Source organism: Podarcis liolepis (assembly GCF_965112155.1).
Source record: "Podarcis liolepis genome assembly, chromosome: 14".
Classification (NCBI taxonomy): Eukaryota; Metazoa; Chordata; class Lepidosauria; order Squamata; family Lacertidae; genus Podarcis; species Podarcis liolepis.
The window spans coordinates 1,947,176-1,975,113 of record NC_139569.1 but is presented as its reverse complement, the minus strand read 5'-3'; the positions used below and the strand labels follow the sequence as shown (position 1 = coordinate 1,975,113).

The window sequence follows — 27,938 nt, the reverse complement described above, 5'->3', positions numbered from 1 at the left end:
CTCCGCCGCGGAGGTCTCCTCTCGGCTCTCGGGAGGACCCTGCGCGGCTGCCGCGCGGTGCATGCTGGGGGTTGTAGTTTGCGCCCCCCCCCGTCGGAGAACTACAACGCCCATCGGCCCCCGCGCCGCCCTTGCAGAGAGGAGGAGCGGGGGGAGGAAACAGCTGGTGCAACGGCGGCGGCGACAGCAGCTTCGTGAGTCGGAGGGCAGCAGGCGAGCGCAGAGACCCAGGTGCGGATGCCAACGTGGCTGAGCAGCCCCGGAGGGGGACGCCAGGGGGGAGACAGGGGCGGGGGGCGACCCGGCTGGCCCCGGTGGGGGGGAGGCCGACCGCGAGGAAACCCCCCGCGAGGCCCTGGGGAGGGGGGCTCCCGCGTCTCCTTGCCCAGGGGTGCCAGCCTGGTGCCAGAGGGGGGCACCAAGGGGCTGGCGGCCTTCCTTGGAGGCTCCAGTGCAGCCGCTGGGGCTCGGAGGTAGACTGCTCCTGCGTGGGGAGGCTCTGCCCTCCCTTCTGCAAGGAGGCTGCCTCAGGCTGAGCCCACCTCGCTCCGCGCTGCCCGGATTTCGGGCGAGAGACTAATAATAATAATAATAATAACAATACAGTGGTACCTCGGGTTACGGACGCTTCAGGTTACAGACGCTTCAGGTTACAGACTCCACTAACCCAGAAATAGTGCTTCAGGTTAAGAACTTTGCTTCAGGATGAGAACAGAAATCGTGCTCCGGTGGCAGCGGGAGGCCCCATTAGCTAAAGTGGTGCTTCAGGTTAAGAACAGTTTCAGGTTAAGAACAGACCTCCAGAAAGAATTAAGTACTTAACCCGAGATACCACTGTAATAATAATTTATTATTTATACCCCACCCATCTGGCTGGGTTACCCCAGTCACTCTGGGTGGCTTCCAACAAAACACCAAAATAACCTATTAAACATTAAAAGCTTCCCTAAAGAGGGCTGCCTTTAGATGTGTTCTAAAAGTCTGGTAGTTGTTCTTCTCTTTGACATCTGATGGGAGGGCGTTCCACAGGGCGGGTGCCACCACCAAGAAGGCCCTCTGCCTGGTTCTCTGTAATCTCACTTCTCGCAGGGAGGGAACTGCCAGAAGGCCCTCAGAGCTGGACCTCAGTGTCCAGGTAGAACGATGGGGGTGGAGACGCTCCTTCAGGTATACTGGGCAGAGGCCATTTAGGGCTTTGAAGGTCAACGCCAACACTTTGAATTATGCTCGGAAATGTACTGGCAGCCACTCCCAGTCACCAGTCTGGCTGCAGCATTCTGGATTAGTTGCAGTTTCCGAGTCACCTTCAAAGGTAGTCCCATGTAGAGCGCATTGGAGTAGTCCAAGCGGGAGATAACTAGAGCATGCACTACTCTGGTGAGACGGTCTGCAGGCAGGTAGCGTCTCATCCTGCGTACCAGATGGAGCTTCATCTTCTGCCAGCTGGGGCCTTTGGCATGCATGACAGGTGTTTGCCTGCCTGGAATCTCTCTAGGTCAGCCTTTCACAACCTCAGATCCCCAGATGTTTTGGGACTACAACTCCCATCATCCCTGCTAGCAAGGCCAGAGCTCAGGGATGATGGGAGTTGTAGTCCAACAACATCTGGGGACCTGAGGTTGAGAAACACTGCTCTAGGTGCTTCTGTGATGAAGCCTGTGTAAAGACCCCCGCGTAAATTAATCTTGTGCTTGTTAGCCCTGCACCTAATTGCTTAGCAAAACCTGTTTTTAATTGTTTATGAGAAGGGGAAATGTTGGTCTCTGCATACCCCCCCCCATATATTATAATTTTTACACATCGCTTGGGAAGACAGGTAAACTAATGCCAGTTTCCTGGAAGAAGCAAAGATCACCAGTGTCAAAGCAATTATTCTTCAACATCAACTTTGTTGGACTGGTCATGTTGTTCACGTGCCAGATTATTGTCTTCCTAAGCAACTACTCTATTCCGAACTTAAAAATGGAAAGCGTAATGCTGGTGGTCAACAAAAGAGGTTTAAAGACTGTCTCAAGGCAAATCTTAAAAAATGAAGTATAAACACCAGCAATTGGGAAACCCTTGCCTGCAAGTGCTCCGATTGGAGAGCAGCCTTTACCAAAGGTGTCCTGGGCTTTGAAGACACTCGAACGCAGGATGCAAGGGATCACCTCCCCTGGAAACCTATGACCCCACTTTGGAAGGACGTGTGGATCCAGAATTGGCCTCCACAGTCATTTACAGACTCATTGTTAAAACCGTGTTTATGGAAGACAATCTTACTCGGCTACGAGGGATCGCCAAAGAAGAAGAAGATATTTATGGAGCGTCATGTCTGCTGCAGAGAAGACCCCCACAACATTTAATTATTTAAGCCTCTCTCCTTAATGGTCTTTCTCTCCCCCCACCCTTAAAAAAAAACCCTTCAAAGGCTCTTTTCCTTCTCTTCTGACTTTTTGAAATTTGATCTCCCTGGCCACAAGGTCCTTGGAGGAAGGAAGGGAAGGGCACTCATGGGACAAACAGAAGCAAATAGCCAACGATCTTCTAGTGTGTCCAATCAGTTCTCAGCTCTGGAGTATGTAGGAATAAACGGAGTGTTGCAGAGCATGAGCAGAGTGCCTTCCCAGCATTTCCACTAGGTGATCCCATGGCTGACTTCTCGGCGTCTGGCGCAGGTGTTGCCAGTTCGCTGCTTTGCCTGGGCGCTGCCTGCTTCCGGAACAAGGCACTTAAGGCAGGCTTGCCCGGGTTTTGCAGAAATCGCTACTGGACGACTGTTGTTATGAAAGCAAAGGATGTGCTTCAGAGAGCGCCATCCGCTGGTGGCTGTGAATAGAAGCTGGAGGGGAGAAAAGGAAAGGAAGGCCAATCGCATGGGTAGGCAAAGTAAGGCCCGGGGGCCAGATCCGGCCCACGGACAATCCGGGAATCAGCATGTTTTTGCATTAGTAGAATGTGTCCTTTTATTTAAAATGCATCTCTGGATTATTTGTGGGGCATAGGAATTCGTTCATTTCTTTTTCTTCCAAAATATAGTCCGGCCCCCCACAAGGTCTGAGGGACAGTGGACCGGCCCCCTGCTGGAAAAGTTTGCTGACCCCTGGCCTATCGCATTGGTTCTGCCAGGGACGCGGGCTGAGTTGTGGTGGCCCCTGAGTATGCAAGGGGTGTGCCCTGCTGCACGGACTGGCAAATGACTCAAAGGGGCACAGCTGGAGATGGGAAAGCGTTCAGGATGCGAGTCTGCGTGCACATTGCCTGGTGCTGATTCTGCCCCATCTGAAGGCGCAAGTCTGTGGGGTGAGGCCATCTGCCCTGCTGGAGGGGAAAGAGGGGAGAGCTGGCAACCAGCCTGTGATAGAGGAAAGCATGTTGGGGAAGAGAAGGCTTGAAGGGAAGGGGCTGTTCTCCCTCTTGCCCCCTACCCAAGCCTCACTTGCTTATCATAGGATTGTAGAGTTGGAAGGGACCCCAGGGGTCATCTAGTCCAACCCCTGCAATGCAGGAATCTCAGCTAAAGTGTCCCTGACAGGCGACCGTCCAACTTCCCATGAATGAGAGTCCGCAACCTCCCAAGGGAGACCGTTCCACTGTCACACTGCTCTTACTGTCAGAAGGTTCTTCCTGATGTTGAGTTGGAATCTCCTCCCTTGTAACTTGAAGCCATGGGTTCGAGTCTTACCCCCCACCCCCATGAAGCAGGAGAAAACAAGTTGGCTCCATCTTTTTATATATATGAAGGAAATCAGCCCTGAGTGCTCACTGGAAGGACAGATCCTGAAGCTGAGGCTCCAATACTTTGGCCACCTCATGAGAAGAGAAGACTCCCTGGAAAAGACCCTGATGTTGGGAAAGATGGAGGGCACAAGGAGAAGGGGACAACAGAGGATGAGATGGTGGGACAGTGTTCTCGAAGCTACCAACATGAGTTTGAACAAACTGTGGGAGGCAGTGGAAGACAGGAGTGCCTGGCGTGCTCTGGTCCAGGGGGTCACGAAGAGTCAGACACGACTAAACGACTAAACGACTAAACAACAACAATATATATATATGTTGAAACTTATTCAAAGTAATAGATATATATATATATACCCATTAAAAAGTATATTTTTATAATATACTGAGATAACACAGGTACTTCAGCTAAAAAAGAGCAAACTCAGAAGGAAGAAAATACAAGAAAAGGAGAAATCTAAGGAAGGAGAGAACAAGAGAGAAGGAAAAGAAAGGAAAAACCTAAAGATAGAGTACTGTCTGCTCTCTGCAGCTACATGTGATATTCACTCTTTAAAATCCAACCATTCTATCTTCTATAACCCCGTTATTTTTTAGGTCTTCAAACCCAGATATTACAACTTCGTTTTCTTTCTTGCAAAAGGGCCATAAGAAATTTCAGATCCTTAACAAATGTTAGTAATGGTTTTTTCTGCAATTAAACATGTCAGCTTAGCCGTCTCAATTAAGTCCCATAATTTTATCAGCCATTCTTCCATCGTGTGCAAGGCTGTGTCTTTCCACCTCCTTCTTCCATGGGACAGCCCTTCAGAAGATGGCTCTCTTCTCCAGGCTAAACATCCCAGGCTCCCTCAACCGTTCCTCATCAGGCTTGGGTTCCCAGACCTTGTAACATCTTGGTTGCCCTCCTCTGCTCCCCTTCCAGCTTGTCAATATCCTTCTTCAACTGGGGTGCCCAGAACTAGAACCAGGACTCCAGGTGGGCTCTGACCAAGGCAGAACTGAGTGGGACTATCGCTTCCCTTGATCTGGACATTAGGCTTTTGTTGAGTCGTGGTCAGCTTGGGGTCTGCTAAGACTCCTGGTTCCTTTTCACATGCACAAGCCAGGTGTCCCTTCTCCCCCTACTTATAGGGACACCCTCAGAAGGTCCTTTAGTCAGAAACCGCCCCCCCCGCCTTCTCCCTCTTGCAGCTGATCTTTGAGATGGGTGTGTGGAAGAGCCGCCCTGTTCTCACAACTCGAGTGTCACCGATCTCAGGTTCCTCAGCTCGCAGGCACCTTGGAGTCCATTTCAGGCTCGTATTTCTCTTCTTGAATGTTTCTTCTGGAACCTGGCGGATGGGAACAGATACAACTTTGCAGCTGCAAGCAGCATTTTCACTCCTGGCTGGTCCGAGTGAACTCTTTCCTGTCTGCCCTTTCATAGCCAAAGCCCCTGCAATTTCGCTTTCCATTCGTCCCACGTTTGCTGCTTTTACCAAGTGTTGGGTCGGCGCCAGGGGCTCTTGCTTCTGGGGCACAATCTCGATCTTTCCTGTCTTACGTGGAAGAAGCTGGTGGCAGTTGTGTGTCTTAAGGCAGTCCTCAGGCTATAACCAGCAAGAGCCACCAACTGCAGCCTGGCGGTCACAGACCTCATACACTATTCTGGGCATATATATTTTGAGCTCCACAAATGAAAGGGGCTCGCTTTTGGTTACCCCACACATACTTCATCCCCGCAGTGCAGGGGTGGAGCTGCTTTTGTTAAGTAACCGAGAGTCGGAAATGCTTGCAGATCTGCTGCAAAGGACCTGGTTGAGCCAGATTCCTGCCCACTCCTGGCCTGAGGGGGCACACTGAACAGGCGGAAGTGTTGTGGCTTTGCAGCTTTCTTCCTCCTACCCCAGTGAGATGCTGTCGGTGGCAGCGGAGGCCATGCCACTCGGCGGCTGCCTCTGGGCCTCTTCCGCTGCCACCTGCCAGCCCCAGAGGAGTTGACTGTTTACTCTGGCAAGCTCTGTTTGTATTCCTTGAGGCACCCACGGCCCATGTGGGGAACTGGCAAAAGGCAGCCCTGGCAGGGACTGTCTCCATGCAGAGCCCGTTCGGCCTCGGAGCCTCTGGCAGGTGGGCGAATGTGGGGCTTCCATGAGGACAAGAATCTCCCTCAAGAAAGATCTTTGGGAGGGCTCAAGGCTGAAAAGACTGCTGGGGGCGGAGGCCTTATTTTGCAGCTCTGTTTGAAGCAGCCCCCCTGCTTTTTAAGTTTGTTTCTGACGATTTTGAAAGGAGAGGGTGCTGTGCTGCCTCAAACAGCGCAGTGAGATGTTTCCCCAAGTGTTTCCCGGTCTCTGAATTTGGCAGGTGGGCAGGGATCCTGTAAATCATGTGACATAATGATGTCACAAGATGAACAGGTGAATTTGCCCAGTCCACTTGTCAAAACTGTCTCATGTGGAGGGCGCAGGGCAGAATACTTTCATTTATTTACTTATTCACATGATACCCTTGAAATTTTCCTCCAGACATGTGCCAGGTTATTCCCAGCACTGTGGAAACCTGTTTGTTTGCATTTAAACTACGTATGAGCCGCACTTTCGTATCACAAGATGCCGGAATGTGGAGTGAAAACCATGGAACTTCGGGGGGGGGGGGGCTCCTGGCTGATGGGGCGGCCTGCCCCAAAGGGCCCCTTCCCTTCTCCTTGTCCCTGGACCAGCGGCCAGTTTTTGCTTAGGCCGCTTGGAAGACCTGGGCTGGATTGCTTGCACGGCTGCCCCGGCTCCACTCCAGCTGCTTGCGAGGAGTCTGGCAAGTGCTGCACGATGCAGAAGATAACTTGGGATTCAGGGCCTGCTTGCTGCAGGATGGTCTCCATGGCGCTCGGCTGCTGGCAGAGGAGCCCAAAGGCTCCTGGCGTTTGGCGAGGTTTTTGGCTCCCGTCCGGCAGCAGAAATCCTGGGAGCCTCTCTGCACAAAGAGGGGCTTTGTTCGGGGCACTGGAAACGGCACCACGGTCCAAGGCGGCTCTTGGTGTGTGTCAGTGTGTTTAGGTCCAGCAGTTTTTAAAAAACAGCCCATTTCGGGCTGCAGGCAGTGTTGTAGGAGAACCTTCCTCTACTTCCCTGAATCGTTTCCTTAATGGAAGCTGCAACAAAGAAGTTTAGGTATTTGTTGTTGGTAGAATCAGAGTTGGAAGGGACTGCGAGGGTCATCTACAGGGCCGTCTTTAGCAGATGCGGCACTGGGGTGCAAATATCCGCTCAGCGCCCCCAAATTACCACAGATGGGGGGGCGAAACTGCACACTGGCAGCCATTGGGGGGGTGCAACTCTCCCCCATGCCGCTGCAGGAGAGCAGTCCCCACAGAGGCTTGGGAGGGAAGCTGTGTGCCCGCCAGCCATATGGTTGATGGGGCGCAGCTTCCATCCTAAGCCTCTGCAGGGATCACTCTCCTCCTGAGGAGGCTTGGGAGGCAGGCTGCACACCTGCCAGCCATATGGTTGGCGGGGCACAGCTGGCGGGCATGCAGGGAAAGGGGAGCAAAGCCGTGCAGCTCCCCCACTCGCTGGGGCGCCCCTGAGAGGCCTGTGCCCTGGCGTGATGCACCACTAAGCCGTATGGGAAAGACGTTTCTGGATCTAGTCCAACCCCCTGCAATGCAAAAATATGCAATGCAAACCCACAACCCTGAGATTAAGAGTCTCCTGCTCTACCCTAATAAAGTGGACGCTCGGGTTGGGAACGTGATCCGTGCGGGATGCACATTCACAACCTGCAGCATTCACAACCTGCAGCAACGAATCTGCGCATGTGCGTGTTGTGATTCAGTGCTTCTGCGCATGTGCAAAGCGTGATTTGCCGCTTCTGCACACGTGCGACCACCGAAACCTGGAAGTAATCCGTTCCAGTACTTCCGGGTTTCGGCGGTCCGTAACCTAAAAAAATGCAACCTGAAGCATCTGTAACCCGAGGTATGACTGTACAGTACAGTGGTACCTCGGGTTAAGTACTTAATTCGTTCTGGAGGTCTGTTCTTAACCTGAAGCACCACTTTAGCTAATGGGGCCTCCTGCTTCTGCTGCGCCACTGGAGCACGATTTCTGTTCTCATCCTGAAGCAAAGTTCTTAACCCGGGGTAATATTTCTGGGTTAGTGGAGTCTGTAACCTGAAGCGTCTGTAACCTGAAGTGTATGTAACCTGAAGTGTATGTAACTCGAGGTACCACTGTATGTTGTTGTAGCATATTTATTCATATTTCCCCTTTTCCCCTAACAGGGAGTCAAGGTGGCTTACAGATACAAAGAGGAACAGCTCAAAGCATGGGGGGTGGGGTGTCATTAAAAAACAATTAAACATAGCTAGAATTAAAACCGTAGGTCGATATAGAGGATCTATTAAAACTAATTACAATAGCAACGGCACGGTGCCAGCCCTTTCCTTAACAGCCGTCAGCTCCCCAAAGCCTTCCCCTGCTGGAGGAAGGAGCGCAAGGAGAGAGGCAGACTTTGGCTCTTCTTTTGCCAGGGATCCAGCAGAAAAGCAGGCGGAGAAACTGGAGCCGCGAAGCCCTGGCTCTCCCCTGCCTGGTTGGTTCCCAGCAAGGCTGGCCTGCTTTCCTGGCTGCATCACGTGGCGCCGCTGAGATCACGCAGTGGAAGGAGCCGCGCTTGTGGCCAGTGACCCTCTGGCTGCCCTTCTGCGGCTGCCGGGCCTTGTGCAGTGGAGGGGGGGGGCAGGGGGCCCTTCTCTGACTCCGGCTGACCAGGCCGGGAGAGAACCTGGCCTCTCCATCTCCGGATCGGCCAGCGCATCCTCCCTGTGTGCGCCAGCCCTGCATCTGCAGCTCTTGGGGAGGGGAGGGAAGCATCCCAGTGTTTTCAGGAGGCGCCTCTTCGTGGCCGACTTGTGGCTGGGAGCTGAGCCCCGGATGCGGCAGAGGGCAGGATTCCAGCAGGTTTGTCTCACGGCAGCTGCTCACGGTTGCCTTGCTCCTCTGAGCTGGACAGAGGAGGCTGTCGTGGCTGGGCAAAGGTGGGATGCTGCAGATGGGATGGTTACCGGACTTTTAGAAGGCATCTGAAGGCAGCCCTGTTTAGGGAAGCTTCTAATGTTTAATAGATTATTGTATTTTAATATTCTGTTGGATGCTGCCCAGAGTGGCTGGGGAGACCCAGCCAGATGGGCGGGGTATAAATAATAAATTATTATTATTATTAGTATTATTATTATTATTATTATTATTATTATTATTATTATTATTAATAATAATAATTTCTGGGATCCTGTCGCCTTGGAAGGAGCCCTTTTTGGGGCACCGCTGGGTTTTCAGCGTGGTCCAGATGTGTACACAGGAAGCTTTGAGGATGGTGCTTGGGCTATGTGAGTCGTGGCCATAGCTGTCAACTTTTCCCTTTATTTGCGAGGAATCCTATTTGGAATAAGGGAATTTCCCTTTCAAAAAGGGGAAACGTTGATAGCTAGGGTCGTGGCTACTGGTCAAGAAAGGCCGCTCTCTGCAATCAGTGGCTGGAGGGTTTTTTTTGTTTTGCTGTGTTTGTGGGTTTCTCTTTCCGGCGCTGCTGGGCGCAGGGCAGGGCAGGAGGCAGCCGCAACTGGATCCTGGATCCTGGCCCCTGAGCCTGGGAAACGAAACCAAGTTGTGCAGGTCATTGGGTGGCAACTGCCTCTCCCTAAGGGGGGGCGGGCTCCTTATACCACCACCCTGGGCCAGTCTCCCCCACCCCCAAGCCTCTGTTTTATTATAACTTCTAAAGTGAGATGTGGGGACGGTAGATCCCACTGTAAAATGTGTCAGTGGGAACTCTAGCAAAAAGCCTGAGTCTTGTTTTGTTTTTTAAAGCGGTGTTAATTTGGGGAGGGGTGTTCAGGATGGTGGGGGGCTAGGCATATGGGACCCCCCTGCCTATTGATATCCATCAGGAGCCTGCGCTGTACTTTTAAAGGCAAGGCTTGTTTGGACAGGCTGAGAAAGTTGATGCAAATTTTCATCTGTTTTACTATTTTAGCTTTTTGTATGCTTTAATCCGTTCCCTTTTTATTTCTCTCCCCCCCCCTTTTGTAAACCACGCTGAGGTTTGTTTGTTTACAGTCAAGCAGTCTATAAATGTTATAAAATAAATAAATATGCGGGGCAGGGGGCGGGGGCAGGCTTCATAGTCACAGGGAAGGCAGAGCATTGCTCTTGGCCCTCCCTCCCTCCCTGCAGACGTCTCTGCCCTTTTCTGAGGCTGAGCCAGGACCGGGAATCGGGCCCCTTGATTCCCAGGACACACAACCCGCCTGGTTCTGCCTGTGGGACTGATTTTCCTTGCTCGCCCCCGCATGGCATGGTTGCAGCAACCCACCCGCCAACCCCTGTCCTACCTCTCTGTCACTGTACAGTTCCGGCCCCCTCACCCCCAAAATGGGTATGGTAGAACTTGAGAAGGTTCAGAGAAGGGTACCCAAGAGGACCAAGAGGCGTGGAGCAACTTCCCAGGGGGAAAAGGCTGCGGGGATTGGGATCTTTTAGTTTAGAGAAAAGGCAAGTCACGGGCAACAGGGCAGAAGTTTAAAAAATGATGGACTGTGTGGATAGAGAAAAGTTTTTCTCCTTCTCTCAAAAACCCAGAACTTGTGTTTGTTTTTTTTAAAAAAATATTCATTTTATAACACAAATAAACAATACAAACAGAAATACAAACAATACAAACAAATTCCTGTCTTATCCTTATTTTTTCTAAACATTGTTAGGTGAGCTTTCCCAAGTCCCCCCTATCTGATTTTCATTTTACCTCATCTTTAGCAGTTTCATATATCATAATTTTTAACCATTTTTTAAATCACACTTTTACCATAAAAATCTTCACATTTTATCCCTTACAAATAATACTATTTTAAAATACACTATCTTCTACTTCTAACCCTACAGCCTATATCCACTTCCAAAGCTATTCTAAGATTTAAATATTAACATATTTTTTTCAAATATTCTTTAAACTTCTTCCAGTCTTCTTCCACCGTCTCTTCTCTCTGGTCTTGGAGTCTCCCGGTCAGTTCGGCAAGTTCCATAGAGTCCATCATCTTCATCTAAAACCCCAGAACTTGTGGCCACCCAGTGAAGCTGATGGCTGGGAGATTCATGAGAAACAAAATAAAGTCCTCCTCGCAGCACATAGTTAACCTATGGAACTCACTGCCACAAGAGGCAGTGACAGCCACCACCTTGGATGGCTGTAAAAGAGGATGAGGCAAATTCACGGGAAAGAGGCCTGTCGGAGGTGTGCAAGAGCCCCAATGGCTTTGCTGGCAGCGCTGCTTCTGAATGCCAGCAGCTGGGGATTGCAGGTGTGGAGGGTGTGGCTCTGGTGCTTTGGGGCTTCCCTTTGGGGCCTCTCTTTGGCCACTGCGAGGACAGGATGTGTGGTCAGGATGAGCCAGTCTTCTTATGTCCACTCTCTCTCTCTCTTTTTCCTCCAGGCCAGCCGTAAAGCATGTCGAGTGACCCACCTCCACCCTACCCGGGGGGACCCTCTGCCCCACTCATAGAAGAGAAGGATGGCTACCCTTTCCCAGCAGGTAAGGGCATGGGGAGGGAGAAGAGTGGGGAGCGCTGCTTAGGCCAAGAATCGCCTCCCCTTCTGCGTCCAGAGAGGAGCTTCCTGGAGACTTTCTTCGACGTCCTCCGGAGGCTGCTGGAAAGTTTTGGGTGGTCTTGTCCAGCTGAGATTGAGCCGGGGGGGGGTAGGGAGGCTGGTCCTTGCAGGTCACACCCCGCAGTCCTGGGAAAGGGTTTGCCTTACGCTCCGCAGATGCAGACAGTCCCCTTTCTATTAATTAATTTTGGATTGATTTTCCCTTGTGTCGAAATACACACAGTTGCAAAACATTTTGCTTCGCATAAGCGTATCAACATGAAAACAAAATTTTAAACTGGTTCTCGAGGGGATATGGTCATGATTACACGGCTTAACAAGCCGAAAATGCGAGTTGGGCAGGTTGAGCAGCCGGCCCCTCTTTTGACGCCCTTGTCCTCCTGCAGGCGGAGTCTCGCCCGCAATGGTGCAGCCGCAAGGAGCCCCGCAGCCCCCCATGGACATGGGACCCCCGCCGTACGAACCTCCACCGCAGCCAGGGTTCATCCCGCCACACATGGGCACCGATGGCTCAGTGCCCTACATGCCACCTGGTGAGTTGAGGGTGTGTGTGCAGGAGAACGATCCCTTGATGGGTGGGTGGGTGAGGCTGTGTGTGTCCTGCCATCTCAGGAGCTGCCTGGTGGCCAGGAGGGCAAGGATGCCAAGGAGTGCGGGGAGGCACCAGCTGGGGGACCCCCAAAGGCAGAAGGCTCAGAGGCCGGGGATTGGTGGCGGGATGACAGCCACCAATCAGAGGGAGAAGAGGAAGCAAGAAGTGTCGGAAACAGAAGAGGCAACAGGGTTTAGTGAGCGGGAAGAGGCTGGGGCAGAGAGCAGTCCAGACTCAGAGGCAACAGCGGAGGCGGGAGAGGAGTGGCCAAGGGGCAGAGAGGAATCAGGCTGCTGAAGAATCCAGTGAGCCCCTCCTGCTACAACCAGCTCCCCTCCCTGCTGGTCTCCAAGAACACACAGAGAAATGAAGAGAGAAGAGCAGAGATTGGTTATGTGCAGGCGCAGTCTCCGATTACTTGGGGGGAAAACCTGGAGAGGAGGGGAGTTGGGCAGCGGTGGGAAGGTGGAGACCTTCAGTCTTTGCCACTCCCTCATAGGAGCAAGGCCGACGGGGAAGAGTTGCTGTGACCACTAGGCTTGCGCTGCTTTGGTTTCCTTGAATAAAGCGTTGTGTATTTCTGTCCGTTCCCTGACTCAGGCTCCTGACAGCAAGGCAGCTCCATCCAGAATGGCAGAGAAGGGAGTCTGCTGTTGACTGCAGGGTTCTTCCTTTTGAGCAAAGGCACTAGGTGTCCTGTTTGGAGTTGCAGGGAGCCGGACAGCTATGCTGGCACTGGTCCTGTGCCCATCTGGGAGCAAGGGGTGCCCATGCCCGGGGGGAGGCAGGCAGCGAGAGGGTCTCTCTTTTTTTAAGTGCCCCCCTTTTGTGTGCTTTCCTTCCAGGAGGCTACTACATGCCCCCAGGACCACACCCCCCCATGGGCTACTACCCTCCGGCCGGCCCCTACGCCCCTGCGGGGGGCCAGACAGCCACGGTGCTGGTGCCCTCGGGAGCTGCGGCCACCGTGACAGTCCTGCAGGGCGAGATCTTCCAGGCCGCCCCCGTCCCGACCGTCTGCCCGCACTGCCAGCAGGCCATCACCACCAAGATCTCGCACGAGATTGGCCTCATGAACTTCCTGCTGGGGTTCTTCTGCTGCTTTGTGGGGTAAGTGAGGGAGGCAGGCAGGCAGGCAGGGGCTGGGTCTCATCCTGCGGCTCCTTCTCGCTCACTTGCAGTTCTATGTCGCTTTCCAGAGTGGCTTACAAACAGCAAATAACAGCAACGGAGTAGAACATCGCAGGTACCACATAAATCATACAGTATAATTAGCAAATCCTCAGCCACAGTGTTATCATGTGTATGACACTATTAGCAAAACCAGCAACTAAAGAATAAGGTAGGCACTATGAAGTTCGCCCACCCACCTCCATGACTCATAATCTTTCGCTTTATCCAGCGGTTACCAATTAGCTAAGTATTGCAGAACAAGGTGTATGAACAAGGTGGTCACATTAGTGTTTGAAGCCCTACATGACTCAGGCCCCAAATACCTGAAGACCAGCTCCTTCCTCACAGACCCTCTCAGGTGCTAGATGGGCAGAGGGGGCCCTCTTGGTGGTTCCTCCACCCTCCGTGGCCCCCGCTGAGCTGTGGGACTTTCTCCCTGCAGAGGCGCACCTGGTGCCTTCAAGGTACAGGTATTCTTACATGCTGAAGTCGCTCCTCTTTTCGCCCTTTGACACGCGATACCCATATATTTCAGGAGCCACCCTATCCTTGCGACTGCAATTTGTTTTACACCGTTCTAATTGTGATCTTCAGTTCTTGTCACCTGCCCTGGGCGAAACAGTTAAATTAATAATAAAAGGAATGTATTAGGATAATTATTGTTAACATCAGCTGACCATGTTTTTGTTTTCTCTCCCCGCCCCCCAATAAATATGCAAATGAAGAATGGGGGGAAGGGAGGGCAGTTGTGATGCCAGGGCTTATAGGTGTTTGATCTGGCTGAAATGGGAGAAGGCTGGGAGATTTTGCAATAAGCTCAGCATCTGCCTTCTGTGCCAACTTTTAAATGCCTGCTGAAATCTTATCTATTCCTCCAGGCCTGGGCAGGCCATTAAGAACACACCCTCCCACAATGGTCTACTGCTGCCTGGTTTTTCTTTTCTTTCAACGTGCTTCTACTTTTAAGGATTTTACTGTGTGATATTATGGCTCTTGCATTGTTGTCAACCGCTGTGATGTATTTCTCCGACACAGCGGTATATATTTTTATAAATGAGTTTTCCTGCTGGGGTCTGGCTAGCTCCTGCTCTCTGCAGGAGCATGGAAATGGGGCTTTGGCTGGGTTTTGACTGGGCGAGGAGGTGGGTGCGCCATTGGCGCTGCTTGGGGTTTTCCAGCCTGCCTGTTGGCCTCACGGTGGGCGCCTCTTCTCCCCCCTTCCAGGTGCGACTTGGGCTGCTGCCTGATCCCCTGCCTGATAGACGAGTTCAAGGACGTGACGCACACCTGCCCCAACTGCAAGGCCTACATCTACACGTACAAGCGCATGTGCTAGCAGTGCCCCCTGGGCCAGGAGATGTCCACTCCCCTCCTCGCGCCACTGGCCCGACTCACCTGTGCCCAACGCTCCCCCTGTTTGTGTCTTTTCCCCTCCCTCCTGCGCAGAGAGCTTTGAAGGCCTCAGGACCGCGGGGTCCCTGGGGAAGCTGCAGGGCGGGCGCCACAACCGCCAGGCGGGCAAGCTGTGGCCGGCCTCTTTTGCCCCCCTCCCCTCTCTATGTGCATGTGGGGGCTCCCTGCCTCCAGCACCTCTCGGTTAGGATCTGGCCGCATGATTCCCACGGGCATCTTGTTGGCCAGTGAGACCGGGATGCTGGACTAGAGGGGCCACGGGCTGTCCTTACGCGCGAGGAAACCTCATCCCTGTGGGGCACCTCCCTGGGAGGGTGAGGAAGGGGGCCAAGGCCTGGCATGGTTGCTTTCTTGACCTCTCCTTGGAGTGGCAGGCAAGGTGGTGCAGACCTCCATTGTCCCCACAGGCACGGCATGAATCATGGGGCATGTTGGGTGGTTTTTATTTAAAGCAAAACCTTGGCCGTTGGGCTTGGGGGGCTGCTGCTGCCCCCCACTTTTCCTTTTGCACCCTGCCAAAAGCTGCTCTACTTCTTTGGTCTGGGGCGGCAGAGGAGAGGGCAACAGGAGCCAGGGTGTCTCCTGCCTGCTGCTGCTGCGTGACCCGTGCCAGGCTCAGGGGCAGCTGGGGGGAGGGCAGAGGCCGGCTTGGGCCCCTGAGGAAGTAGTCCCTTCCTCTCCTCATTCCCCCGTGAGCTTCGCTGCCTCCGCAAGGCTCTTCTGCACCCCTTGCCCAGCTCCCTTCCCCGTCATTGGTGGTGGGGGGCTGTGCCCTGGGCCATGTCCTTACGCCAGTCTTCTTTGCCTCTCCTTGGCATATCGAGGCCAAGAGGCGGCCCGGGAGGCCCCCGTATCCAGACCCCTCTCCCCACATGTAAATACCTTGTCTAATCGGAGTCTGCTTGTCCGAGTTCTGTTCTGTGATGTGGTTTGTTTTCCCCCGTTTGTATTAAAGCTCTTAACTGTGACTTAACAGAAATGTGAAGGCCCTGTGCACACCTCCGTCCCCCCCACCCCCCTTGGTTTTGCACTAATTCCTCCAGAAAAGCCACGGCGTTGCATGGGTGAGCAACAGGACAAAGCAGGGCCAAGAGGGCTTGTCCTGAGATTCCGCACAGAGGGGGCTCGTCCATTGCCAAATGCTCCGTTTCGATGGCGGGTATCACCTTGGTTTGGCATGTGCCCCCCCCTCCTGATGCTGTGGCCTCCCACCCCCTTAAGACACAAGTCCACGCCCTCTGGCGCCCTGCCCTGGGTGCATCGTCCGTCCCAAGGGCTGCTGCATAGGAAGACATGAGGAATGCAAAAAGGCTCTTGGCTCTGAACACTACGGATGCATCTGTGAAGTATTTTGACCCAGCAGGGAGTTTCATGCTCTTTCTCAGAGGCAACCTGTTGATGCTTTTCCATGTTTCTATATAATTAAAATACAGACCCACAAGACTTTCTGTGTTTTTGTGTGAGAGACCGGTTGTGATTACAGGTGGGGCACCAGGCAGAGGTCATTGGGTGGGTATACTTCCTGGTTTTAGCAGGAAGAACGAGACACGAGATGTATTTGGCGGAGGTGGGGAGGGAAAGGAAGGCAAGCTGGAACCCCCTCGGGCCTTCCCTGGGCCACACTGACCATTCCCAAGAAACGCAGAGAGAGGGAGGCTCCCTCTTCTCCCCTGTATGTGCCAATGCACATGCACAAGCATGAGATCGCACTTCTGAGTGTACCTGCAACCAGACACGAAAGTGCTTGCGTACATGCTGGAGAAGGTTCTGCCTGCTTTTGGAAGATAAGAATCTGCCTTAGACTAAATAAAAAAAATTCCTTCCAGTAGCACCTTAGAGACCAACTAAGTTTGTTATTGGTATGAGCTTTCGTGTGCATGCACACTTCTTCAGAAAGCTCATACCAATAACAAACGTAGTTGGTCTCTAAGGTGCTACTGGAAGGATTTTTTTAAAATTTTGTTTCAACTACGGCAGACCAACACGGCTACCTACCTGTAACTGCCTTAGACTAAGACCACTGGTCCATCTAGTTCAGGAGTGTTGACACCAATTGGCAGCTCCTCTCCCAGCCCTGCTTGGAGATGCTGAGGAATGGACCTGAGACCACTGGCATTGAGGCAACGGGGCATCGGCCCTTCCCTGCACGCTTGCTGCTGGCACATTCATTTTGCCCCCTTACTCCGACTTTCCAGAACTTTGGGAAGGCTGGCGTCTGCTCATCAGTTTTACTCTGCCCTGTTGAAATTCTCTAGCAGGAGTCTCCACAGCCAAGGCGAGTTTCATTAATGCATCCCTCGAATTATGATGCATTTTACCACGACAGCCCCCATCTTCCCACCTCCATCTACTAGGGAGGCTTTTGGCTGGAACTGCTGGTAGGAAGGGGAAACCTCGTGAAGGGACATCTCTGTCACCCAGGGGCCCCCTCCCAAAAGGAAAAGGACGGCTCAGCTGCTGAAATGCCACTGCTGTGGGACAGCTATGAATTCAGGGGGATTAAACTAATGGTGAGCATTTGGAGAGGGGGAGGGAAATCTGGCAATGGCTGAAGGGTGGTCGTTTCCAGGCAGCCATCATGGGAGGGGAGGGGCCCTGCTTGTGATCTTCTTCAGCATCTGCTTGGAAAGCAACAAGTTAGATTAAATGGGCTGACTTAATAGAGCTGTCCTTAATCCTCCGCTGGATAGGAGAGTTCAGTGTTCTGCTGCCTCCTCAAGGAGGCGGGGGGGGGGGAGGGAAATGGCCAGAAAGACTGCCCTCGGCAGACCTCGAAATCTTGAGAAAGCTGCTACTCCAAGCCCCAACGTAAATGAGCCACCAAACCTTGAATGGGCCAGGACAAATCTGAGCTGGCAAGTTGGCCTGACTGTTGACTTTAAAGGTCTCCGTTTCCCCAGCAGTGAAAGCCAGCCACTTGCCAAGGAGTTAGCCAAAAAGAGGACTTGAAAAACCAAGTGGGAGTTGTCTGCCAGACACTAAAAGCCTCACCAGGAAGTCACCCATGCAGGGCTTTGGGGCAACTGCCAAGTGGTGAGTGGAGGCAGCTGATGCAGCACAAGAGGGAGAGAGAAAGGGGGGGGGGAGGAATAGGGCAACACCAGGATTCCTGGCTCTGGGGGCAGTTGAGCCTCTATCAGGCTTTGCAGGGCACACTCAGCTGGGCCTCATTCTCACAAATCCGGCAAGGAGAGCTGCCTGCAGTCAGGCTGTTTCCCCTTCATCCCCAAGTCACACAGCAGTTTTAAGACACCGAAATATAAATTTTATTATTTCCGAGTCGTTAACACAGTCCATAAGTTACAGGGAAACTAAACCGTTAGCATTTCTCTTATGTACAAGAGGGTAACTGAAAGTATGCAGTTTGTCTACTACGTACCTGGAATGCCACAAAGTCGGAGACCACCATGAGCGGAAGCGGAAGGGGCAGGGCGCTTCCTGCCCCCTCCCTGCCCCCCCTTGCAAGGAGGCAAACTGTTTGGTCCCGCCCATGGTAGTGCCCAGACCTCCCTCTCCACCAGGCAAAGGCGGGCAGGGAGTTGTGGGTCTGGGAACGAGCTGCCAGGCTCCACCCAGGGCTTTGGTATTCAACAAAGCGCAGTGCCAAGCAAGCAGCCCAGGGGTGTGTGTCTCTAGTGCCATCTTGCTAGCTAACCCACCGAAACACCGCTCGTGTACAGACAGGCAGGAGGGCATCTCCCCCATTCTTTCATTCCTTGTGCATTTGGGTTTAATGGTTTCTTAATTAAATCGTTCCACCTGAGTCGGTGGGAAACAGTCAGAGTCCCGCCAAGCAAGTGCCACTGTCACCAGGAAGCAGCAGCAGAGTGTGCTGCCTCCTCACATCACGTACCAGGCCACAACTCCTGCGGCGACAGCAACGCAGGCCGCCAGGACCAGCTGGACGGTGGGCAGTTTCAGCAGAGCCAAGGCCACGTGGCAGGGGCAGCTGGAGACTTCGGCAGCGCCTGGGGAGAGGGAGCGGAGAGAGAAGGGTGGAATCAGAATCCGGCAGGGGCGCAGGCCAGGCGCCCAAAGAGGGAGGGAGGGAGGGAGGTGTAAGAAGGAGACCCACCTAGCTTGGTGGCGTAGTAGGGGCACTTGCGCAGGTCTCCTTTCCCATCATGCACAGGGAGGCCCCCCTCTTGGGTTTCTTCTGCTAACAAAGCCCCGATCTTGTCCAGTTCCTCAAACACCTGCAGAGAAGGGGCAAGGAGAAGCCATGAGCCAGAGCAAACACCCCCTGGAGTCCTGGTGCACTCTAATAATAATTTATTATTATTAATTATTATTATTATTTATCTATCATTTATACCCGCTGCCCGGATTTTGGGTGAGAGTCTAATAATAATAATACAGTAGTACCTCGGGTTACAGACACTTCAGGTTACAGACTCCGCTAACCCAGAAATAGTGCTTCAGGTTAAGAACTTTGCTTCAGGATGAGAACAGAAATCACGCGGCGGCAGCGGGATGCCCCATTAGCTACAGTGGTGCTTCAGGTTAAGAACAGTTTCAGGTTAAGAATGGACCTCCAGAACGAATTAAGTCCTTAACCTGACGTACCATTGTAATAATACCGTATTTTTCGCTCGATAACACGCACCTGACCATAACACGCACATAGTTTTTAGAGGAGGAAAACAAGAAAAAAATATTCTAAACGAAACAGTAGATGTATGATTTTTGTGGTTCATGCTGTGGCCACAGACATGTGATCTGATGGTGAGTTTGGGGTGACCCAGTGCAAAAATCCTGAGGATCCATGTGGATCCGTGCTTTGTAACCACGTTTTAAGTGGGGAGGGAAGGAAAAGCACTCAAGGGACAAGGAGCACGCGTGGGGTGGGTGGAGAAGGAGCTTTTCTGCGAGCTGAGCGGGGAGCAGGGAGGGAAAGAGCACTGTTGCTTTAAAGGTATACTTAAGGTATTTGCCCTGTGCCTGGCTCAGAGCTCCAGGTTGGTTTTGGTTTTTTTTGCTGCTGGTTGCTTAAACTTTATCCTTCCTGATCCAAGCCCTCCTGTCCCTCTACAGCCTCATTGCTCTGTTTAGAGAGCGCTGGGACCTTTGCTAGCTGAGGCTGCAACAGCTGTTGCCGGCTACTTTAAAAGCGCCTGCTGGCTTTGAACTGCCTGCCTTCTCCCGGCTCCCTATGGCTCCCGTCTGTCCCTCCTCCCATGTAAGCGGCTGCTGCCCGCTTTGTTGCCATGGCTCTCCTTCCCTCCCTCCTCCCCGGCTCCTCCGTAGGTAGCTTTAAAGCAAGCAAAGGAGCCCCTCCTCCTGGCTGTAAAGCAAGCAAAGCTAGAGCCATGCAAAGCCCTGCAAGCGGCTCCCGCTTTGCTTGACTGGCGGCAGCCAGGGCTCTGATCCAGTGCATTCGCTCCGTAACACGCACAGGCATTTTCCCTTACTTTCTAGGAGCAAAAAATTGCGTGTTATGGAGCGAAAATTACAGTAATTTATTATTTGTACCCTACCCATCTGGCTGGGTTTCCCCAGCCACTCTGGGCGACTTCCAACAGAACACTAAAATACAATAACCTATTAAACATTAAAAGCTTCCCTAAACAGGGCTGCCTTCAGATGCCTTCTAAAAGTCTGGTAGTTGTTTTTCTCTTTGACATCTGGTGGGAGGGCGTTCCACTGGGCGGGTGCCACTACCGAGAAGGCCCTCGGCGCTGGACCCCAGTGTCCGGGCAGAACGATGGGGGTGGAGACGCATGCCGGTCAAGGGCTGGCTCTGAAGTGCCACCTGCGCCAAGCCTGAGGTTCTAGTCAAAGGAGGTCCAACAGTGGCGAGCAGCAGGCAAATCCCAGCCCAGGGCCTGGCACCAACCAAGCCAAGGCCTTGGCAGCCTCGCAGGCTGCAGTTGCCTGGGTGGTGCAGAGATTTCAGCAAGGCCTGCTCATCCCTTAGTGGGACCTCTTCAGCGGGAAGACACATTTTGCCCCTGGGTCTGCCCCTTTGGGCAACGCTTTACTGAGACTCTGTGTGTGTGCACATGCTGCCGACGGGGGGCTAGAAACTTGTTTCACAACAACACTCAACCTCCTGTGCCAGGTGGCTGTTCAGTCGCAACCCTGGCAACGGATGCCACAGATTTGTGACCTTTGCACACAGCCCAGGAGCCAGTGCTGCTGACTGCTCCCTCGAGGATGTGGGCCAAGGAGGGCAAAAGGTAGGGGGAGGGAGGTGTCACGCAACCCGGTCCAGAGCAGAGGCCGGAGGCACAACCCTGCCCGGGAGAGAGCACCAAGGGGCCAGCCTCAAAGCCAGGCTGAGAACTACAGGGAGGGCAAAGGCTGGCTAACTGACAGGGGGATTCCCGCAAGCACCCCCCACCCCAGCAGGCAGCAGGTCAGGGTTTGTAGCCCCTCCTGTCAGCAGAAGCTGCTTCTTCCTCTTGAGCTCCAGGTGGGGTCTTCTCTGCAGCCGAAACAGCCTCCCCCGGCTCCGTACCTGCATGTTGAATTCGAAAGCCTTGTTGGCCTCTTCGACGATCCTCTCCTTGGTCCCCTTGTCCAAGTCCAGGGCATTGAGCCGGGCTCTGTAGAACTGCTTGAACTGCTGGGGGTTGGAAATGTTGTTGAAGATGTAGAACTGGACCCCCTCGCCGGTGCTGGGCAGCTTCAGCGCCCGCTGGGCCACCTTCTTCAGCACCTGCCCCCCTGACAGGTCCCCCATGTAGCGGGTGTAGGCATGAGCCACCAGCAGCTCCGGCTCGTGCTCTCCCACATGCCGGATGCGGTCAATGTAGCGCTGGGTGGCCTCTGAGCACTGGACCTTCTCCCGCCAGCCTTCCCCGTAGAAATACTCCAGGTCTTTCATCAGGGCCTCCTTCCGGTGCAGCTCCAGGGGGAAGTAGAGAGGGGTGAAGCCCGGCTGGTCCTTGTTCCGCTCCATCTCCTCCTCCAGGGCAGAGTACGTGAAGTACAGGGCCACGGTGCCCAGCTGCAAGAGAGAAGAGGAGCCACGTGGGGAAAGGAGACAGCACGGAACCCCGGCTTCCCCTCCAGAGATCCTCACCTGGTCAGGAATTATGGGGCCTGGCAGAGGTGAGGGGGCACAGCTTGCCCACCTCTAACCTACAATGCCTGACTGGCAGAAGCTCTCCTGGGTCCCAGGCAGAGAAGAGTCTTCCCAGGCGCTGTTGCTCGAGCCATTTTTAAGCCGAGATGCGGAGGGCATGCTAGGGCACTCGGCTGCACTCTCAGGCTGGCCTCCTTTGCCCCAGCCCATGCTGCTTGGGAACCCTCCTAACTGGCTGGGCAACATGTCAGCAACTTCTTTCAAATGAGGGGTTTGGAGCCTATCGGGTGGCTGCTTGAATTTCACTGATCTGCCCCCACGATCTGAAGAGTTCACGGTGGACTATGGAGGGCAGCAGGTTTGAGGCAAAAGACTAGAGACTGGAACAGTCCTGGGTGATGTGGGCTAAAACACTGCCTCCCTGGATGGTCCCCCCGAAGGAGTTGCTTCTGGATTCAGTGCTGTCTCTGGGGGCTCACACAGCCTCAGTGGCTAGAAGGGCCTTTTGCCAGCTATGACTGGTTCAACAGTTACAGCTGTTCCTGACACAGGAAAGCCTGGCCCCTATAGTTCATGCATTAAGTGACTTCAAGGCTAGATTATGGCAATGCGTTGCCTGTGGGTCTTCCTTTGTGCTTGATCTGGAAGCTGCAGTTAGTGCAAAATGCTGCGGGGCCATTGCTGACAGCAGTGGGGCCATGTCAGTCTATAACCCCTGTGCTTGGAGATCTGCACTGGTTGCTACTGAGCCAGGTTAGTATATAAAGCCCTTAACAACCAGGGACCAGTTTACCTATGAAATCACCTTATCACACTCAACTGCTTCGGTCGGCAGAACTGTCACTACGACAGCTGCTACATAATACCATTCTGCATTTATAAGAACTTCATTGTTTGGCAGCACCTAGACTTGGGAACTCCCTGCGCAGGTGCGCAGCCTGGGAGTCATTTTGGACTCACAGCTGTCCATGGAATTGCAGGTCAATTGTGTCCAGGCCAATACGGTATCTTATAAACACTTTGAGTTTTTTAAACAAATAATCAAGTGGTGTATAAGTGTTATGAAATAACATATAAGTAAGATCTCCAGCCCGACTAGTGAACAGGGAAGGCTGAGCGGCTGCCACTAAGCCCACTTCTGACCAGTCACAGGGGGACTATTCAACAGAGCCAGGAGCATCTGTGCCCAACAGCTGGGCTAAGCTTTTGCTGGGGGAGAGAGCTCCCCACAGGCCACACAGCACATATGAATCGCATCCCCCATCTGCTAAAACGGGGTGGGGCAACCTCTGCTGCCGCCCCCCCCCCAGCTGATGCTCAACTACAACTCCCATCAGCCCCTACAAGCATGGTCAATGGCCAGGGCTGATGGGAGGTGCAGTTCAGCAACACCTGGAGGGCTAAAGGTTGCCTACACCTGTTCTAAAGAGGGATCATAGCCAGCACACTGCAAGACGCACCTTGAAGAGCTCCCTCTTGATGCGCCCTTTCAGGAAATCCTTGACAAACTGAGTGTTTTCAGCCCGTTCATGTGATTCCTTGGTCCCTTCCTTGAGCAGCTCAGACAAGTCTGTGGCGCTGTGGAGAGACAAAAGTGCCCAAGGGGAAGAGGTCTTACATGCGCAGCCCGAGATCGGAAGCAGCCCAGAACTCTCAGGCCCCAAGAAACCACCACAAACACTGCTGTGCCTTTCTGCACTCCAGGGCAAGAGAAGGCATTACACTCACCCACTCCATGCAATGTGCTGTCAGCACCCCAAGCCTCACCAACCTGTCCTCCGAGAGCCTTGTACATGCCTGGAAAACAGCCCAGGACGCCTCCTGCTGCCTACAGGCTGCCTGTGCCCTTGCTTTTCCCCACCTTGGCCAGAGTTATTGGCCTTACCTGGATGAGTCCTCTAATCTGGGAGACTCCCCCCAGCCCACCTGCTTCCATTTGGTTCCATCAATAAGCTCCATAACACCTTCAGTGAGAGCTGAGCTAGGTGCCATTTTCCCAGAGGGGCTTCTTGGCAGCACAGATACCGAACTCTGAAAGCACTCTCTGGATATGGCAAGCTGAGGACTCTGAAGACCCCCAGCTAAACAAACTTCCCTTCATTCAACACCTGGCTTAGCAGGGAAGGGGTTTCACCCAGCATGACAAACACCCGAGGCTGAAACACCAGCGTTCCTTCTTCAAGTTCCCACATCGGAGGCAGCAGCAGGAAAGTTAATTGTGTCGAAGCTGTGGTTTTGATCACTGTATTCTGTCTACTTGTTCGTAAAGTGTGTTGCTTTTTTTCAGTTGATAACCACTATTTTATGTAGATCACTTAACAGATTTTAATTTATTATGCCGCCTATAAATTTTGTTACGATGAACCAAATAAGTTTCCTTTTGGGGCATTTTCACTTCATTTTCTTGCTCCAGGCCTACTCACATTCATGCAGTTGAAATAAATAAAAAAATTGTCCAGTAGCACCTTAGAGACCAACTAAGTTTGTTCTGGGTATAAGCTTTCGTGTGCATGCACATGATTTTTTTATTTATTTCGACTGCGTCAGACCAACACGGCTATCTACCTGAATCTAGAACCACATTCACACAGTAATATTGCATCAAACCACAAGGAGAAGGTCTCCCAGCCTGCCATTGCAGCCTCTGCCAATATTTCCTTCTCCTCCTCACCTCACATTGTCATCCTCCTCCAACTCCTCATAGGAGAGATTTTCAGGCTCCTCCAGTGCCTCTGTTACATCAGACGACATTCTGCAACCAGTGGATCTTGGCTGGGCTTCAGGACACTTTGCTCAATCCTCAATTACCTGTTCAGAAAGAGAAAGAGTCATTTACACAGCCACAAGTCTGCAGCATCCTTAACAGTCAAATAAGATTCATGCAGCTGGAGCTGAAAACCAAGCTTTGCAGATCAAAGGCTAACAACGTGGTGGTGCGAAGCATTAATCTGATCCGTTTGTGACCAAGCCAACTTAGAAGTGCAGGATTTTAAGCCTACCACCCCAAATGTAAGTCCTTGTCACCAGGAACTTTCACTGTGCGGTCCAATAAACTGCCCACTATTCAGTAAGAACAGCCTCCGACTAAGCTCCGTGGTCAGCCTGAGAACTGAGGAGAGCAAAGAGCCCAGTTTGATGTGTAATTGCTGAGCAAACCATTGTTTGGGCTGCAGCTGCCCCGGCAGCAGAAAGAGTAGCAAAGAAGTCCTTCAATGCCTGCCTTTCATTTCTAGGATTTGGGCTGCAGCAGCAGCAACCACCTCTACTTGGTGAGCCATTGAAACTGCTCCAGAGGAAGAAAGGGAGGGAGCAGCCAAAGCTGAACGCGAGCCAGCTCTGCCAGCCATGCCATGAAGGACACGCAGGGGACAAGACAGATGAGACCTATGGCCAGGAACAACAAGATAGTCAGAAACACTGCAGGGCTTGCAGGCAGATATGGGAAAGAGAGATAGAGAGACAGACAGGCAAATACAGCAAGACACAGGGAGACACGCAGAAAGAGAGAGATGGGATATGGGAACTGCATCTTCTCAAGTTAGTGGGGACAAAGTAACAGCAGGTACAGTGCCAGTGCTTTAAAAAGGATGCCACAAGCTACCCATCAGCACCATTACACCCTGCCGTGCGCCACCTCACCCAGCCCCCTCAGGGAAATCCTGGGCTTAACTAATGCATTTCTGATTTGGTGCCTTGGTGGAAAAGTGCAAATGAGCAACTCAACCAGGATTTAAAAGAGTCTGCCCTCTGGGCCTTGAGATTTTGCAATACATTAGAACCCTATTTCAATTTGGCTACACAAGCCTGGTGATGCATCAAGTACCAGCCACAGACATGCCCTCCATCGAAATGCCATCAGAGGACACGGGTTGCTCAGAAACCTGCTCCAAATCATGCACCCTGCTGCCAGTTCCTTTCCTAGACCACAGGGAACATGGAGACGTTTTGCAAATCACTGCTAGTTAGCTCTTCAGTTCCTTTCTGAGTGGCCACTGCCCAAAAGGACACCACATACCAGTCACAAAGCCACCTTATTATAAGCAAGTGATGAATAGGGGCAAAAGTTATTCCCATCCCAGAGCACAGGAACCAGCTGAGTGCTGCTACAGATGTGCACACTTCAAGGCAATCCATCAGCCAAATTACAGTTCGAGAGACAAAACTTCCTTCTCTAAAATGTCCCAGGAGGAGGCCGCACCCCAGCCACCTCCTTCCACAGGATTCCAGTCACCACCATGCCAACTAGGCAAGGACTTGACGTCAGGAGGCTGTTGATACCAGGAAACCTCCCACTGCCTTTGCCTTCGTCTCAGGAAAACCTATGCATCATACCACCAGAGGGCAGGCAGAATGATCCACTTACAAGCTGCTCAGGCACAGCTCACTTCCAGAGACTGGGAATTTCTTCTTTCTTTCTCAGAGGCCAACAGTTCCAAAGGAACTTGAGAAAGGACCCGTTAGGAACTTATATGAGTGCCCCACTCCCCCCCAAAACGAATTCCCTCTAACACTGCTTCTAATATTTTCAGCTAGACCAGTACAGTTCCAAAGGAAAATCACAAGCCTATTCAAAAAATGCAAATGAAGTATACAGGACAATGAAATGTTAATAAGTTAACACAGTTAGCAGCTTAACTATATTTCCAGCACTTTTGACACTCAGTTTCCAAGCTGACTGAGTCTTGGACCCAAGGGGCTAGCACTCTGTGCCACTTCCTCTGATGCAGGAGTGGGATGCTCAGGATAGTGCCAGGCCCCATTCAAGAGGGAGCAGCAACAGCACGACCTTCAGATGCTCAGGCAGGACAGCTAAGCATCCTCCACTTCACCACATGGAAGAAGCCATGGCAGGTAGTGGAACCTCCATGTCCGGAAGCAGCAGGCTGCAGATTACCAACCCCTTGGGCTGGGAGAGGTGGTGGTAAAATGATGGAGGGCTGCAATCTTCATGCACCACATGGATGCTTGCAGGCAGCATCCTGCTGGCTGCTGTTGGAACCAGGATGCCAGAACAGTTGGGCTGCCTGGTCTGACCCACTAGGACTCTTCCGCGGTATTAGCTGTGGTAGCTAAACTACAGGCTCCACATCCAGAGGCAGCTTGCCTGTGGGTAAATCCCAGAACCATAGTTAAAGAACAGGAAGCTGAGAGTCGGAATAGATAAGACACCCCCCCCCCAGAATGGAGGGGTGCAAGAAGTGGGATCCCCCAGGAAACTTGTTCATAAATCAGGTAATTTAAATGGACCCTCTTCACGAGGGAGGGAAGAACGAAGTCCAGATATACTTCTTGCATCCCTCCACGGTGGAATCTGTCTGCTTCTTCCTACTCTCAGCCTCCTGCTTTTTAACCAATAAATAGCACGTGGGGTTTTTTAGTTGGGTGGGAGTAGTGAGTAAAGTGATGCAGGGGCAAAAACCTATTCACATTTGTGAAGAAAGTCCTTCCTTTTCTCCTAATCCAGTGAGGCTGAATAGTAGAAATTGGGGGTGGGCAGAAGCAAAATCCCCCTCCATGCAGCTAAGCGACTGGAATTAAGTGCGTGTCAGACTAGAATGTGGTTTCCGATCCCCTCCTAGGCCACAAAGCTCATTGGGGGTGACACTGGGAGCCAAGCACCGCGTCCCTGAGCCTCCCTCGCAGGGTTATTGTGGGGATCAGAGGAGGACCAGGGCCCAGCAGAGACCAGGGTTCGAATTCCCCCCTCAACTCAGCCGTCAGGAGCCTCACTGGACATGACCGTGAGCCACTCGCCATCTCTCTCATCCGACCTACCTCACAGGTGGGGGGAGTCTGACTTAGTTATGTACTGTCATTGCACCCCCACCCCCCCTCTCTCTCCAGGCACCTCAAGGGGGTGGGGTGAGTGGTTCTTCTCCCTCCTCCTCTCTGAATCCCCAACAACACCCCTGCGAGGCAGGCCAGGCCTGAGGGAGGCGCTTCCAAGATGGGGGGGGGGGGTGCAAGAGAGATTAAACGAGCCCTGATCCCCCCCAACAACGCCCCTGCGAGGTGGGCGCGGCGGCAGCTGGCCGGCCTGGCGCTCCTGGGGAAGGGGCTGGGAGGCGGCCCTCTGCGCATGCCCAGGGGAAGCCCGGCCAACGGCCGCCGCGGAACCGTTACCTCAGCCGGCCGCCGCTCCTGCCGCTTCCTCCGGGTCTCCTCACGGTCTAGAGGCACTTCCGGTCAGCGCCTCCGCCGGACGGAGCTCCGCCCCCTCGCGCTTGTCACGCGCACAAAGGGCCGCTTCCCAGGCGCCGCGGGCGGCCTATCGGCGGGCGAGCTGCGCGTTTGTGACGGCGGCGGGGCCCGCCCCCTCGGAGGAGGGGCCGAGGCTGGCCCGGAAACCTCACTGCGCCACGCCCTCTC

At 53.0% G+C, this 27,938-nt stretch overlaps 2 protein-coding genes across 3 annotated transcripts; one reads left to right on the top strand and one right to left on the bottom strand.

The window, feature by feature from the left end:
* The first annotated feature begins 66 nt into the window (after positions 1-66).
* Positions 67-15,980, top strand: CDIP1 (cell death inducing p53 target 1). 2 transcript variants are annotated; one of them, XM_083474835.1, is made up of 5 exons: positions 67-231; positions 11,186-11,284; positions 11,748-11,894; positions 12,799-13,063; positions 14,351-15,980. In XM_083474835.1, exons 2-5 carry the CDS (start codon positions 11,200-11,202, stop codon positions 14,460-14,462), a joined length of 609 nt encoding a protein of 202 aa, XP_083330961.1. In that variant the 5' UTR covers positions 67-231; positions 11,186-11,199; the 3' UTR covers positions 14,463-15,980. The 2 variants fall into 2 exon arrangements, with proteins under 2 accessions (XP_083330961.1, XP_083330962.1); XM_083474836.1 differs by lacking the exon at positions 67-231 and adding an exon at positions 8,352-8,660.
* A 1,801-nt stretch (positions 15,981-17,781) lies between these two features.
* Positions 17,782-27,883, bottom strand: HMOX2 (heme oxygenase 2). The gene is made up of 6 exons (XM_083474808.1): positions 27,693-27,883; positions 24,241-24,377; positions 23,030-23,147; positions 21,000-21,491; positions 18,615-18,735; positions 17,782-18,507 (listed from the first exon to the last, which is right to left on the bottom strand). Exons 2-6 carry the CDS (start codon positions 24,318-24,320, stop codon positions 18,380-18,382), a joined length of 939 nt encoding a protein of 312 aa, XP_083330934.1. The 5' UTR covers positions 24,321-24,377; positions 27,693-27,883; the 3' UTR covers positions 17,782-18,379.
* Positions 27,884-27,938: the final 55 nt, after the last annotated feature.